This window comes from Brassica napus, chromosome A9 (genome assembly GCF_020379485.1).
Source record: "Brassica napus cultivar Da-Ae chromosome A9, Da-Ae, whole genome shotgun sequence".
Taxonomy (NCBI): Eukaryota; Viridiplantae; Streptophyta; class Magnoliopsida; order Brassicales; family Brassicaceae; genus Brassica; species Brassica napus.
This window is the reverse complement of record NC_063442.1, coordinates 5,002,780-5,018,130: the sequence shown is the minus strand read 5'-3', so window position 1 is coordinate 5,018,130 and position 15,351 is coordinate 5,002,780. Positions and strand designations below refer to the sequence as shown.

The following is a 15,351-nucleotide window of genomic DNA, read 5'->3' as shown; positions in this document are numbered from 1 at the left end:
ATATAATATGTATATTATACAAGTTAGCCGTTGTCGATAGTTAAAAACATATATGTGTACATGTAAATTTCTTTTGAAAGTATATATGTTAAACATGCGAACACCTTTAGATGTGTTTTAAAAAGAAAGAAAACCTTCCAAACCTAGCTTTCAATGCATAAGCATGTGTGCCTGTGAAATATTTTTTGCAAATCTCGTTCGATCAATTTGTTTCAATATGGGATCATGCTTCAATGTAGAAAGATAGTTGTTTTATGTACAATTTTATTTTGTACAGCTCATGTCATGTACACGTGTACATGTGTACATGGTTACATATGCACAAATTACATATGTGTACATGGGTACATCTTTGCAGATATTTCACTGTCCACATGTACACAATTTTACAAAATTCACCTATGCACCAATAGATTTGTACACTGAATTGGTTTTAACATATGTTGGTGGTTTGAATATTAGAACAACCAATAATTGTCTGTAAGACTTGTCGGCTCAGTTGGTAAGTGAATGTGTTTTTAATCAACATACCCGAGTTCGATCTCACTTAAAAACTGTTTTTTTTTTTTCTGTTTTTTCAGTGAGGGGCAGAATTGTAATTATGTCATCTCCTCCTTCTCTGTAACCTATCTGCGATTTATCAAACTCAAAAATGGCGGCCTCCACATTTTTCTAGTTTTTTCATTCGTTTTCATCACTATTTAGTCATTTCAAATGAAACTTTACAGATCTAAATTAGATTTGAAAATTTTAAGGTTTAATTGCATCAACCGAATTGGATCGACTCGCCCCCTTTTCAATGTTACGCGGGTCACACAGCAGCTGGTGGATATGGCGGAGGTGGTCCGGGATATGGTGGATACGGACCAGGTGACGGTGGTGTTTTGATCGGTGGTGAAGCTGGGTTTTGGGTCCGATGGTGATTTTGGTGCTGGAGTCATCATTGGTAGTGGTGGTGGTGTGGCTGTGTGTGGTTGTGGGTGTTGTGTATCTGTTAGAACTCAGAAGGAATTATGAATTAAGAAAGAGAAGAATAGAAGATATTGAATGACAAAAAAAATCGATAAAATAAAAATTATTTGGGTCATTCACCAGTCTAGTTACGAATGTACTTATTTAGTTAGAAATAAGAGAACATGTTAGAAGAAACTGTCCTAGTAGCAGAATGTGACTTATTATGTTAATAGAAAGATGGAAACTGTCTTTCAGTGTAATATTTTCTGTTTTGTTCTTGTATTTAAAACTATTTATCCTACGATTGCTTTATATTTATATTTTTTTACTTACATGGCATTACATCTCTAGCACTGAAATTACTAAATCTGATCACTATAACAAAAACTACAGCTATTAATACTATTCTTAAACAGATAACTTGAATTCCAAATTTATATAAGATAAATAAAGAAACTAATAGCATTTTGAATAAATATATCAGAATTGTATTCTTTACAACGAAGTTAAAAATAAGTGAGAATTTAGAAAAATAAAGACAAATAATTTCATGCTTATAGAACATGCATATAATTATGTAAAATAATTACTCGCTCATCCATCAATACGACTTCAATTGGTAACCACTAGAAGAATGAAAAAAATAAAGAAAAATAAAATAAAATTTGAAGAATTGAAAAAATAAAAAAAATATGGAAATTTTTCTTTATAAATTCGTTCCCTCCATGAGGAATTTAGAGAGAGAAAAATGGAATTCACCTTTCAGTAATTTGAATAAAATTCTAATATAACTGGTATAAATTTTGAAAAACAAAGAATTCACCATAATTTTGTTCCTTTAACATAGTCACCAATTAGAGTTACACTACTTAATTTAAAATTAAAAATTAAAGATGCGTTTGAATTTGATATATAATTATAATATCTTGTTTATTAATATATAATATTACAGAATTTATTTTAACCTAAGTTATTGAAGTTATTCTCTGTAAACTCACATTTATAATTTTCACTGATAAAAGTATTCATTTAAAATATATCATAGGATAAAATTCTGAAAATATATGGCATTGAAAGCCCATTAATAGAGATGTAGCCCATATTAGCTAACAAGCTATTAATGGGCCAACATCCTTCGAGCTTACAGTCTTAATTACCCGCTGAGAGAAAAAATCCACCCGGGAAATCTCCGACCCGATTGAAATCATGGGATCGTCTGCGAACACAGAGACGACGAATTTCACAACCGCATCTCCGTCGTCGAACCACAATCACCCACCAACCACCGTCGCAGCTTCGAACCCGAATCACACTCCCTCGGAATTGGATTCGTCGAAGAAGAGAAGAACGAGGATGCTCCCGCTCGAGGTGGGCACTCGCGTGTCGTGTCTATGGAGAGACGGGAAGTACCATCCCGTGAAAGTCATCGAGCGCCGAAAGAATCATAGCGACGGGAACAACGAGTACGAGTATTACGTTCACTACACAGAGTGTATGTCAATCATCGTTTTCGATTCCAATTTTGTGATCTAGGGTTTAGGGATTGATTTATTGATTAGGGATTGTTGATGATGTTGCAGTTAATAGAAGACTGGATGAATGGATTAGGCTTGATCAGCTTGATCTTGACTCTGTAGAGTGTGCCTTAGATGAGAAAGTTGAAGATAAGGTAGTTATTCTTCAAAGTCTTGACCTTTGGTTGTTGTATTGAGCACTGAGTGGAACTGTGTGTTTGGTTATAGGTGACTAGCTTGAAGATGACACGTCACCAGAAACGGAAGATTGATGAGACACATGTAGAGGTAAAGCTGTGATCGTCTTAACTTTAGTGGAGGAGGCTATGTTCTGATATCTTTTGGTATATTTAGGGTCATGAAGAGCTGGATGCTGCGAGTTTGCGTGAACATGAGGAGTTCACGAAGGTGAAGAACATAGCAACGATTGAGCTTGGGAAGTATGAGATTGAGACTTGGTACTTCTCTCCGTTTCCACCTGAGTACAACGACTGTGTGAAGCTCTTTTTCTGTGAGTTTTGCTTGAATTTCATGAAGCGCAAAGAACAGCTTCAAAGACATATGGTGAGCAACTGGCACGTTTCTATCATTTGTATTCGCTGTTGCCGTATTCTTCTGTTAATTTTGAATGTTTTGAGCTTTCATATCTACATTTCTATTCTTTAATGGCTCTGTTTCTATGCAGAGGAAATGTGATCTGAAGCATCCCCCTGGGGATGAAATCTATCGAAGCTCTACCTTGTCAATGTTTGAGGTAATATGCAGAGAAATATATATGGTCTGCTGTGGTCTTTGTATTCCTGCAAGTGCTAATATGGAAGCTGATAATTTACTCTCACATTTTCATGACCTTGGGAGTTTTCTTTGTGATAATATCTTGCAGGTAGATGGTAAAAAGAACAAGGTCTATGCACAGAACCTCTGCTATCTGGCGAAGTTATTTCTTGACCACAAGACTCTTTACTACGACGTTGATTTGTTCCTGTTCTATATTCTCTGTGAATGTGATGAACGGGGTTGCCACATGGTTGGATACTTCTCAAAGGTACATAGCCTTTTTGTTTGTTTGTGGTACTGTTACCTAGAATATTTAGGTTTACAACTGGTAAGTGGCATGTAATTTGACAGGATTTTTATCGAGTACTTCTTACTGATTGTATTCTTATCACTCTTTGCCTCGTGATATGAGATGCATCTAGAAATAAGTTTCGAAAATTAAAACAAGCATGAACTCAACCATTGATGTTTTGGTTATTGACGTACAGGAAAAGCATTCTGAAGAAGCGTACAACTTGGCTTGCATCCTTACTCTTCCTCCATATCAAAGGAAAGGCTATGGCAAATTCTTAATAGCCTTCTGTGAGCATTCTTTCCATCTAAATCTCTTGTTCTCCTCTCTCACATCTCTCTATAAAGTATACTCTTCTCTCTCTTTTTTTTTTTTTGTGAAGTTGATGACAACTTATCCATTCTGTTGTGTTATATATAGCCTATGAACTCTCAAAGAAAGAAGGCAAAGTGGGGACACCAGAAAGACCCCTCTCTGATCTAGGCTTAGTGAGTTACAGAGGTTACTGGACTCGGATTCTATTAGACATCTTGAAAAAGCACAAGGGAAACATATCTATCAAGGTATATATATATATACACCCTTACTCATCCTATCCATCAACAGATTGTTTCATATATCCCAATCTTTTCTCTAATGTAGGAGCTGAGCGACATGACAGCGATTAAAGCAGAAGATATACTAAGCACCCTTCAGAGCTTGGAACTGATACAGTACAGAAAAGGACAACATGTGATCTGTGCGGATCCTAAAGTTCTTGATCGACATTTGAAAGCCGCAGGCCGAGGTGGTCTTGATGTAGACGTTAGCAAAATGATATGGACTCCTTACAAAGAGCAGAGCTAACGAGTAAGAGCCATTACATTTCAAATGGTGTGGTGTTTTTTAGATGACTTTGCAGATCGTTTTAGAAGACTCGTGTGTAAAACTATTAACACGACTTTGTTCAGTCGATCTTGTAACTTTAGAAATGTTTTGTCTGAATGGTATTTACCACTAAGTGTTTCATTCTTGTTTATGTTGGCAATAGTTTAGATAAAAGATTTAATATTTATTTATAAATATCGTTTGTAATTTGTTGACTATAAAAGGTAGAAGTGACACCAAAAAAAAGGGTGGTTCAAACTTCAAGTAACATAAAAAAGTAAAATCAATTAGGGTTCTTTGTGCTCCTTTGAACTGCAAATACACTCTGGATATGGATTCTCATAAAAGGCTTCTTCAGTTCTAAATCTAGCACGTCCTTTGATCCCCTGTGCTGGTCCTTTCCTTCTCCTCGGTGCACCTTGCCTGCAAAACGTTATATTGCATATTTAGTGACTTGTCTAAGAACCAAATGTGTATGATTCTTTTAATCACCTGTCTTGATGCATTGCCTTTACAAGATTCGAAAACTTTGCTCCCTCTTTCATCTGTCCTCTCTCCACCTTATCGAATAGTTTCACTAGTCCTTTCCTGCAACACAAGAACAAAACTTAGTCATGGGCTATAACAAAATGAGTAAAAGACAAAACCTTCTTGAAGTTAAGATTAAACCTGTCTGGAGCGATTGTCCTGCGATGTCCTAGAAACCTGCGGTGACCTTCAACAGCTCTCGCCATGTTTCCAGAATGTGAAGGAACAAACACATCACTCTCAACAGATATTATATAATCAAGAGCAGCCGTTTTAGTAGCATGGCCTGTGAAGCCTTCTAACTCTTCTTCCCCAGCAAGCGTTTCCTATAAAACATTCAGTACATAATCAATCTTCAGATTCTCAGTAACATGAAAGACTAAGAGAGAGAGAGGTGTGTGGTTACACAAACCTTAAAGACTAGGTTAGGGAAGCGTGATTTAAGCTCCAAGAGTCTATCATCACCACCATAGATCTCCCCTGCTGCAATATAAATGACTGTTGACTCAGGATAACCAAGACCTTTCAGAAATATCCCCACTTCTTTTGGAGTCAATGGACATAGCCCTTCCACTCTCTGCTCTGTTGAGTTTATGCTTTTGATCTTCCAGTGGCTTGTACTCTCCCTGTGATCAACCGATAACATATTGAGCTAAAAACAAGGGAGTTAAGAATAGATGCACATGAGAGTAAACAATTACCTCATAACTCTGAGCTCTTCGGATTCAGCATCAGTAAGACCATAAGTACAGCCAGTGAAAGCCAGCATGTCTTTCTCATATCTCAGATGCAATGCAATGAATCTTCCAGCACGTGACTTGAGTCGTTCAACCAGCTTCTGTGGTTGTCACCGTCATGATTGCTCAGAACCCAAAGTCTACAGGAAGCCCCCATAGGACACCTCTTAAATGCATTAAAACTACTAAGAGACTTATGTATGTTAAGAAACTAGATGTATTCATTCTTCTCCTAATAAAAGGCCCCAAACACATCACAACATCTGTACTGCTAAAGAGAACACAAGGTTGAAACCTTGTGTGTATGCAAATGAATCATCTTTCACTACAACCTAGTTAAGAAGAGGTGTAAAAGGGTACAAACCTGTCCAAGGCTTTCAATAGCAGGAGAGAAGCGAAGACCACGGTACAGCACACGACATCTCAATCTCTGAATATCAATAGGCAAGTCATTGTTTGCAAGGCGAGAATCTGACTTAGCCACATGGATGACCTTGTACTCCTTCCACAAGTGAGTCATTTCTTCATAATATCCAACACTAGCCCATGAAGTGAAATGCTTCCTCGCCCTAGGTAGAGACTCCACTTCCTTTGGAAGCTTCTTAACAACCTTCACATCTCTTCCCAGAGATTCGATGAAATGTTCCTCGTCGAAAATATCTGAGAACACACTGATGCATATAGTGAAGTAAGAGTTAGCAATCAGAACAAAACCTCATAACTAAGTAAACTAAGATCCAAGAAAATAGAATAACCTTGAGTCTCTCCAAAACGACCGCTTGTCCAGCTCAGGAATCACTAAAGTTGCATTCATAATGTGTGCAACAGCCACCATATCCGCTATCTATAAGAACAAAAACATGCTTATACTAAACAATAATCCTCTATAACATTGGTTTATAGTTTAGTGATTGCTTACACCAGTACGCATTTGATTCAGTCCACCATTACTTCTCACTGTTATATACCGATCTGATTCTATAAATTCTACAAAAAAAGATCAAAAGAAGATCATGTTTAAGACCAATCATGTAATGAAATCAAACGTAACAAAAACCTCTAATGTAGATCAAGCAGAGATTTAAAGACTGTACCTTTGTATCTAGAACTAGGTTTAACACAAGGATGCAAACCATAGCTAAAAGGAGGAGTCCAGAGCTGAGAATCTAAATCTTCACTCGTTTTTTTCTGCAAATTCTGAAAGATCCAACAAAAAATATCAAATCAAAGACAATTCATTTCTTCATCTAAATCAAAAACCCAGTAAAAGTTTATAATCAAACCTTCCTTGAATCTCGATGGTGTTGATGTTGGGTTTGGTCATCGGTTTGTATGTTTCTGGAGGTGAAGACGAGGAACCAGATGGTGAAAGCGAAGATGAAGATCAAGTAGAGAGGTATAGCTTTCACGGAGAAGAATCTAGCTGAAGAAGAAGAAGAAGAAGAAGAGCGAGATGAGCTTCTGTGTTTCACCATTTCTCTGAGGAAGAAGAAGACAGATCTACAACGGTCTCTTTCACTCCGAACATCAAGCTTCTTGCTCGTTCAAAACCGGTTCGGTGGCTGTATTACCGGAAATTCGAAATTGATTGTGTCCGGTTAACGTCGTACCGTCTTTTTATTATTATAACGGTGACATTTCTTGGAACGGTCAACGAACGTGGCACGTTTCCAAGCGCGCACCGGTTTTGTTATCATATTTACTGTAATTTCGGAATTTCGAATTCGATAGTGTACCGGTGATGATCGTACCGGTACTCTTGTTTAAAACGCACCGTTTTCGATCGTCTCTTGAAACACATGGAAATTAGTGATTGAGTTTTGGGATGGAATAGGTTAAAGAGATCAAAACAGAAGCTGTGATTCAAGTTGAAGAAGAAACCTCAAATCTTTATGGCAACCTATTTATTTTAAATTAAAAATCATTTGTTAAGTGATGCAGATCATCCCACATTTAAAAATTTATCATATTGCCTCTTTTCTTTGATTTTTCCAGTACTTTGATTTGTTTTTAAGTGACTGAAATGGATTTCGTCATCTATAATAGTGATCAATAGATAAGTTGAAATGCTGAAAGACATTTACACCTAACCAATGGCGACACGAAAGTCCCAGGTCCGATATCACAACCTTAATCTTCTTCGTACGTAGTTCACATGTATATGTGTAATATTTCTTTTCGTTACAGTCTATGCAACTACTTGTTCTGTGTTTTGTGAGTCTTGTGACTTGTGATTTGTTCTATCAACTGCTATATACGACTATATCATTATCTAAACATAACAAAAAATAGTGTATTTTTTTATTTTAGTAGATTGAAGGTAGAAGTTGTTTTTGTTACTTTAGTAAAGGTGGACTAATGAATGAACAAGTTGCTAGATTCCACGTGATATATAACGAAAGGTATAAAGTTTGATCACTATATGGGAATAAATAAAAAAGGAACCATATGTTCATTTATTTTGCTGCGATCGGGGTCATGGGGCATATCTTTTGCTATATTCTTCTTCACTCAAAACATATCGACAATAATGTCTTGTTACTACATGTTTGTACGCTACTGTACATTAGTTTTAGATTTACAACATGAAATAAATGGGGACCTGTAAGATCAGATTTTGAAGATCATTTGTTTGGCAATTGATATTGTTACCAGACGGTCCATTATGGATATTCAAATTCAACAAAAATCTAACTAATTTGAACATCTACACCAAGCCATAATGATTATCATCTAATTAAACTACTGAGCAATCAACTAGTGAAGAACATGGTTACCTATAGTAAACCCACTACAGTGTTATTGTGTTAATGAAGTTTTTAGTACTTGGTATCATTCATTAATCACTATATATTATGTCTATAATTACTATTATCATTATTGCATTAGTTGAAACTAACATATAATTTTTTTGAGTGGGTATATGATTCTTTTTTATTTGTGGCACATATAATAATACTATAACAATAACATAGTTGCCAACTTTTCTTGGATATATGACCAAACGTGGATAATACTTGATATTTAACGTAAGGATGGAAACTCGGAAGCAAATACTCTCGAACTTTTCCGACATAAGGAACTTCTTCTTAACCAGGTGAGTAATCGCGCGATGCCATGTCCTTATGGCCATAAATGATACGAAAATAATTATTTCCATGGCGATCAAATTATGATATATATATTGAATGATTAGTATTAGATGTTTGGAAAGTCTTATATGTTAATCAAGTTAATTTTATCCAGTTATGATCAAGTTTCCTCCATACTGCCTATTGTATTTTAGGAGTTTTTTTGGGTTTTTGAAATATGAATAATTACAATAGTTGACCACATATATATATATATATATCTACCTAATGTATATAATTCAATGAGTAGGTCAAAAATTTTATGTAATTAATAGTAAAAAATCATATTGAAGAAACTATATCCAATTTTTTATTAAAAAAGTATATAACTATAAGAAACGAAAGTAGTTTCCGACAAGTTAAGATTCTAGTGGTTAACGTATATATGTGGAATATTGAAAAGGTACAATCATGCACACTAAAATGGTAAAATAATAAATAAAACCCCAATAACCGGATGATGACTGGTACTAATTAATAACAACAGTATATGTGTTCTGTTTTTTTCTGTGGGTGTAACAGTATGTGTTCCGTTGTTAAAAAAGAAAATGAAGGATATTTAGTTTGTTACGGGGTTTCAATCATATATACCCCACTCCTTTCTTTTTCTTTGGACAAAAGTATATGTACTCTTTTTTCAAAAAATGTTTTTTTTTCAAAAAACTTATATACTCGTTTCCTTGTAATATAAAAATACATATATCTATATATAATAGTTGTGAAATAGGATATTCATTTCAAAAACAATTATATGGAGAAAAATCAGAAACATTTGGCTTATATCATATATGATTGAGACCTTGTCGTAACGTAGTTGAGACGTAAAACCCTAAATGGTTTAAGGTACACATGCATTGGATGTTGATGTTCATGTTGATGTGGAATTTGATGGCTTGTATTTATCATATATGATAAATATTTTATAAAAATAAAAGAACTAGTTCTCTATAATGTTGAAATTTTTGAATTTTCCTCAGTATTTTTTGATAGAGTGGATTACTTATAAATATTTGTTTCTTTGACCGTAGTGTAGATTAAAATTCAAATTCGACATAACTTCTTCAGTCTCGTATTTTTTTTTATAAAGTTGGTTATATTTTAAGTTAATAACATCTTATAAACGTGTGAAACACTGCTGTGATGAAGTAGTGATTGAGTAGTAATAGAGTAGTAATTGAGATAGCTGTTAGTGTCACTAAAGATGGATGGGTTCAATCCTATTAGCTCGTGGAGGTCCAAGTTGGCTTACTGATATCATTCGTGCCGATGCCGTCTCCTCTCCATCTACATACTCAAGATGAGCATGCACTGGCTTCAGCTAATGGAGTATGAGGCTATTTATATCTCAAAAACTCTTTTTCCTTTGTATGTTTTTCTTTTCGCTTATAGCACCCGCAATGGGAATCTTTAAGGGGGAGTCCTTAGGGAAAAATAATTAAATAATCGGTAGATTCCACCAAAAGCTAAGGATTCAATCCTTAAAATTCCTAAATAAGGACTATTTCTTAGTGAATCTTTGCACTATTTGCGGGTCCCGACGACATGTAGCGACCCGCGATTGGTTGATATTTATTTTTTTTGTCTAAAAAAAAAATAAATAATAATACTTAAAAAAATCAAAATACATTTTTTCTAAGGACTCTCCTTAGAGTAACACCATTGCGGGTGCTCTTAATCACCTACTGGTGTATGTCCCTTTATCTTGGTTTGTCTTCTCTCTGTTTCCTTCAAAGCATTGAGCTTTGGAGACCAAACTTTTGAAAGTTATTTCAATGACAAAAAAAAAAAAAACGTGTCAAACAAATAGGAGTATTACTTTTTAGTTAGGAGGGAGTTATTAATGTCCATAATTAATTGCATCCATTTTTTTCAGGTGACTAAAATATTTCAAACAGACAATCAAACTAACCTCTAGATTTTCTAATCTTTTTGTGAATGTCGCCATTGACAAGAAACGCATTTACTGAAAACCCGATCAACTATACTATACACCCAAATGATAATACCATCACTTTATCCATAAAAATCATATTCATTATTCAAATATACGTAAAGCTGAATCCAAGTGGTGCTTGATTTTATTTTCTTTTCTCAAAAAGTAGCACAAACATTTGCCTTCATCATATGTTTTCAGTCAAATAAACTTCTTAGCTTGTTTGATTTAGATTGAGATATTTTTGAAATTTGAAATCGCAATACTATCATCAAATTAACTAAACACACATGAGAGAGCCTTAATAAAGAATAAAGTTAATCTTGATGTGAATGAAGTAATACAATGCTAGTGAATCACGCGCATGAGAGAGCCTTAATAAAGAATAAAGAGACAGCCTGTCATGCAAATAGAAACAAAGTGTGGGAAACCATTAAGATTCACGGACTCGAAACAGAGAAGGCAAGCAAGTTGCACTATGAAGCTCGACAAACTCTACCATTTGGTAAATAATACGACACCGTCACGGGTCACTACCAAACACTCTTTGCTTATTGGGATCCACGATTCCTTTCTCACGTTTCTTTTCTCCTTTGAGAGAAATATTATTTCCCACCTTAATAACCACTAATTAGAAAGTATTTATACGGTCATGCAGAAAAGAGAACAAAAACAGTTTTATACGTCGAATATTCTTTGTGCACTTATGTATAAAGCTAAAAGTTAAAAACCCACTCGCATGCAAGATTCGTTATATTAAAAAGTTAACAAAGATGAAAGAACAGAGGTCATAAATACTAACACTATCCACATTAGACCGTATGGTCCGAATCATTATTTCTTTCCTCGAACACCGTATCAACACTTTTTCACATAATCTCAATTTTAATAGGACCAAAAGATAAATATTCAAAGTAATAATACACGCCTAGATTATTTATACAAACCTTGCTGAGCATAGTAGCTCATTACTATATAAACAGTATATCACTAAACGCAAAAATAATATCCCCTGCCAACACTCGAAACATAACAACACAATGGGCTCTTCTTCTCCACTAACAAGGCGAAACAGAGCACCATCCTCTGTTCTTCTTATCTTCTTAGGTTTCATTCTCTGTTTCTCACATTTATCTAACGCTCAATCCAAGCCGGCTTTTGCCTGCGATGTCGACACAAACCCATCTTTGGCAGCTTATGGATTCTGCAACACTGTGCTGAAGATCGAGTACAGAGTCGCTGATCTTGTCGCGAGGCTCACGCTACAAGAAAAGATAGGGTTTTTAGTGAATAAAGCTAACGGCGTGACGCGGCTTGGTATTCCGACGTATGAATGGTGGTCGGAAGCACTTCACGGCGTTTCTTACGTAGGACCCGGTACACATTTCTCCGGCCTAGTTCCCGGCGCAACGAGCTTTCCGCAGGTCATACTCACCGCCGCTTCTTTTAACGTATCTCTGTTTCAAGCCATTGGCAAGGTAAATAATTTTTATCCATTTTCACTTCTTTATACACATTTATACTCACAAAATGATATTTTTTTCATTTGTTCACACATATTAAAAACAGTTTAAATATAACTGCATTATTTTATGTGATTGTCATTTTCATAGAATTAGGCCAATAGTAATTCAATAATAATTAATTTTAAAAAAATAAACTTATTATTAGTAAATAATAGAAAGTTTATAAAACACACACAAAATTTATCTTTATTAAACAATTTTTCAAAACTTTTATTTTTGTAATATTATCATCGTCCTTGCTTTTGTTTCTCTTTTTGGATAATGTTGAAATATCTCACTTGTTAATGCAACTAGACCTCTTGTTTTTCTCTTACGTATGCTACAAGTAACCAATTTTCAACAAGTTCGTTTTCGTACATTTTAAACCAGTCCGGCTAGGCTAAACCGGAGTGAACACACAAATATTTGTTGGATGACATTGTTTATTACTCAATTGTTAAGGTTGTCTCGACCGAGGCGAGGGCAATGTACAACGTTGGATTAGCTGGTTTAACTTACTGGTCACCGAATGTCAACATATTCCGAGATCCGAGATGGGGAAGAGGACAAGAAACTCCTGGAGAAGATCCATTGCTTTCTAGCAAGTATGCTTCAGGATACGTTAAGGGTCTCCAAGAAACTGACTGTGGAGATGCTAACCGCCTCAAAGTTGCTGCATGCTGCAAACACTACACAGCTTACGACGTTGATAATTGGAAAGGCGTAGAACGTTACAATTTCAACGCCGTGGTAATGACTCAAAATCGTAAATCTAATGACAAAAAATACATTTTTTAAGTGTTTTGTATTGTTTTTGTCACATTTTTACTAACTGTTTTTCTGTTTTTTGTTGGTTGGAGTAGGTGAATCAACAAGACATGGACGATACATATCAACCACCGTTCAAGAGTTGTGTGGTTGATGGGAATGTGGCTAGTGTTATGTGTTCTTATAATCAAGTTAACGGTAAACCAACATGCGCTGATCCGGATCTACTTGCTGGTGTTATCCGCGGCGAGTGGAAGTTATACGGGTAATTATTATCTGACCCAGCTTTAGAACCTTTTTTTTTAATACTAGAAGGTTCTAAGCCGAAACCACAACATATAATATTAGTTTCGTAAGTATCATTTAATCTTAGGTTTATAACTTTTTCCAGTCAAATCTAAACAATTTTGGGTTCTGATTTTTTTTATTTTTTAATAGGTACATTGTTTCAGATTGTGATTCAGTAGATGTGTTGTATAAGAACCAACACTATACCAAAACTCCAGAGGAAGCTGCAGCTATATCTATCAATGCAGGTTTGGACTTGAACTGTGGTTCGTTCTTGGGTCAACACACAGAAGCTGCTGTTAAAGCCGGTTTGGTAAGCGAGGCAGCTATCAACAAAGCTATTTCAAACAACTTTTTGACCCTTATGCGGTTAGGATTCTTCGACGGAGATCCAAAGAAACAAATCTACGGCGGGCTAGGTCCTAAAGACGTTTGCACGCCGGCGAACCAAGAGCTAGCCGCAGAAGCAGCGAGACAAGGCATTGTCCTGCTGAAAAACACCGGATGCTTACCTCTCTCTCATACAACGATCAAATCACTAGCCGTGATTGGACCGAACGCTAATGTCACCAAAACAATGATCGGAAACTACGAAGGCACGCCGTGCAAGTACACAACGCCGCTTCAAGGATTGGCCGGGACCGTGCCAACAACGTATCTACAAGGATGTTCCAATGTGGCTTGCGCGGTGGCGGATGTAGAAGGCGCCACGAAGCTAGCCGCAGATGCGGATGTGACGATGTTAGTGATGGGTGCGGATCAGTCTATAGAGGCAGAGAGCCGTGATAGAGTTGATTTGAACCTTCCTGGACAACAACAAGAGCTGGTGACACAAGTGGCTAAAGCTGCTAAAGGACCTGTCTTGCTTGTGATCATGTCTGGTGGAGGCTTTGATATTACTTTCGCTAAGAATGATCCGAAAATCGCCGGAATCTTGTGGGTTGGTTACCCCGGAGAAGCTGGTGGTATAGCCATCGCTGACATCATCTTTGGCCGTTATAATCCAAGTAAGACTGTTTTTACTTTTTTTGTAATTGCAATTTGGTTAGCTTAAACCGGTGTTAACCGGTGAGTTATGATATTATAGGTGGAAGGTTACCAATGACGTGGTATCCACAATCCTACGTGGAGAAAGTTCCGATGACGAATATGAACATGAGACCCGATACATCAAACGGGTATCCGGGTCGGACTTACCGGTTCTACACCGGAGAAACAGTTTACTCCTTCGGAGATGGACTCAGCTACACCAAGTTCAGCCACAGCTTAGTCAAAGCTCCACGTGTCGTCTCTCTCCGTCTTGAAGAGAATCACGTTTGCCGATCATCGGAGTGTCAATCTTTGGATGCGGTTGGACCACACTGCGAGAACACTGTCTCCGGTTTCGAGGTTCAGGTTAAGGTAAGGAACGGTGGGGAGAGAGAAGGGGTTCACACGGTGTTTTTGTTCACGACGCCGCCGGAGGTTCATGGAGCGCCGAGGAAGCATCTTTTGGGGTTTGAGAAAATTCGTTTGGGGAAGATGGAAGAAGCGGTGGTTAAGTTTAAGGTTGATGTCTGTAAAGATCTAAGCGTTGTTGATGAGATCGGTAAGAGGAAGATTGGTTTGGGTCAGCATCGTCTTCACGTTGGTGACTTGAAACATTCTTTGAGTATTAGAATCTGATTCTAGTGGATTTTAATTTTTAAATTAAAATGAAAAAAATTGTAAACATGCTTAAGCTTATGCAAGTTGGAATAAAACTGAAATTGTGAATTGTCGTTTTTTCAAATTTGTTTTTGTTAATTATCGGAAATGAAAAGTCGATTTCATGGGTATTAAACTATTAATACCATTTTACATATAGGATAGTTCAAGTATATAAATCGATATGATTTTTTTTTTTTTTGACATCATTTTTTCTTCTTCTTCTTAATGCTGAGTATAGTATATGGTAATTATTCAGGTATGTAAATTTAGACTTAACTTGCATTCTATCAGATTTGGGTTTTAGCTAGTTTGGATTTTCTTTCACTTGCATTAAATTCCGACTCTGAATTTATTTGTGTTATTTAAGA

General features: G+C 36.1%; 3 protein-coding genes across 3 annotated transcripts; 2 read left to right on the top strand and 1 right to left on the bottom strand.

The window, feature by feature from the left end:
* The first annotated feature begins 2,089 nt into the window (after positions 1 to 2,089).
* Positions 2,090 to 4,554, top strand: LOC106366243 (histone acetyltransferase of the MYST family 1). Its single transcript, XM_013805825.3, has 9 exons — positions 2,090 to 2,446; positions 2,535 to 2,623; positions 2,697 to 2,756; positions 2,823 to 3,032; positions 3,154 to 3,222; positions 3,352 to 3,513; positions 3,734 to 3,827; positions 3,958 to 4,100; positions 4,180 to 4,554. The coding sequence occupies exons 1-9, from the start codon at positions 2,161 to 2,163 to the stop codon at positions 4,381 to 4,383; spliced, it is 1,317 nt and encodes a 438-aa protein (XP_013661279.2). The 5' UTR covers positions 2,090 to 2,160; the 3' UTR covers positions 4,384 to 4,554.
* Positions 4,555 to 4,566: 12 nt separating this feature from the next.
* Positions 4,567 to 7,200, bottom strand: LOC106371737 (O-fucosyltransferase 38). The gene is made up of 10 exons (XM_013811835.3): positions 6,953 to 7,200; positions 6,764 to 6,866; positions 6,589 to 6,656; positions 6,425 to 6,513; positions 6,034 to 6,340; positions 5,634 to 5,770; positions 5,345 to 5,558; positions 5,074 to 5,258; positions 4,897 to 4,992; positions 4,567 to 4,827 (listed from the first exon to the last, which is right to left on the bottom strand). Exons 1-10 carry the CDS (start codon positions 7,142 to 7,144, stop codon positions 4,692 to 4,694), a joined length of 1,527 nt encoding a protein of 508 aa, XP_013667289.2. The 5' UTR covers positions 7,145 to 7,200; the 3' UTR covers positions 4,567 to 4,691.
* A 4,499-nt stretch (positions 7,201 to 11,699) lies between these two features.
* Positions 11,700 to 15,049, top strand: LOC106371739 (beta-D-xylosidase 4-like). The gene is made up of 5 exons (XM_013811837.3): positions 11,700 to 12,211; positions 12,701 to 12,988; positions 13,102 to 13,271; positions 13,445 to 14,301; positions 14,382 to 15,049. Exons 1-5 carry the CDS (start codon positions 11,774 to 11,776, stop codon positions 14,957 to 14,959), a joined length of 2,331 nt encoding a protein of 776 aa, XP_013667291.2. The 5' UTR covers positions 11,700 to 11,773; the 3' UTR covers positions 14,960 to 15,049.
* Positions 15,050 to 15,351: the final 302 nt, after the last annotated feature.

What these genes read in the sequence shown, in the direction of transcription:
- LOC106371739 (XM_013811837.3), top strand. Translation starts at nt 11,774, where the DNA reads ATGGGCTCTTCTTCTCCACTAACAAGGCGAAACAGAGCACCATCCTCT. An exon ending in TGTTTCAAGCCATTGGCAAG is followed by an intron (nt 12,212 to 12,700) that starts GTAAATAATTTT and finishes TCAATTGTTAAG; the next exon opens with GTTGTCTCGACCGAGGCGAG. An exon ending in GTTACAATTTCAACGCCGTG is followed by an intron (nt 12,989 to 13,101) that starts GTAATGACTCAA and finishes TGGTTGGAGTAG; the next exon opens with GTGAATCAACAAGACATGGA.
- LOC106371737 (XM_013811835.3), bottom strand. Translation starts at nt 7,144, where the DNA reads ATGGTGAAACACAGAAGCTCATCTCGCTCTTCTTCTTCTTCTTCTTCT. An exon ending in TGAATCAAATGCGTACTGGT is followed by an intron (nt 6,514 to 6,588) that starts GTAAGCAATCAC and finishes TTGTTCTTATAG; the next exon opens with ATAGCGGATATGGTGGCTGT. An exon ending in AAGGCAATGCATCAAGACAG is followed by an intron (nt 4,828 to 4,896) that starts GTGATTAAAAGA and finishes AACGTTTTGCAG; the next exon opens with GCAAGGTGCACCGAGGAGAA.
- LOC106366243 (XM_013805825.3), top strand. Translation starts at nt 2,161, where the DNA reads ATGGGATCGTCTGCGAACACAGAGACGACGAATTTCACAACCGCATCT. An exon ending in TTACGTTCACTACACAGAGT is followed by an intron (nt 2,447 to 2,534) that starts GTATGTCAATCA and finishes ATGATGTTGCAG; the next exon opens with TTAATAGAAGACTGGATGAA. An exon ending in TGGTTGGATACTTCTCAAAG is followed by an intron (nt 3,514 to 3,733) that starts GTACATAGCCTT and finishes ATTGACGTACAG; the next exon opens with GAAAAGCATTCTGAAGAAGC.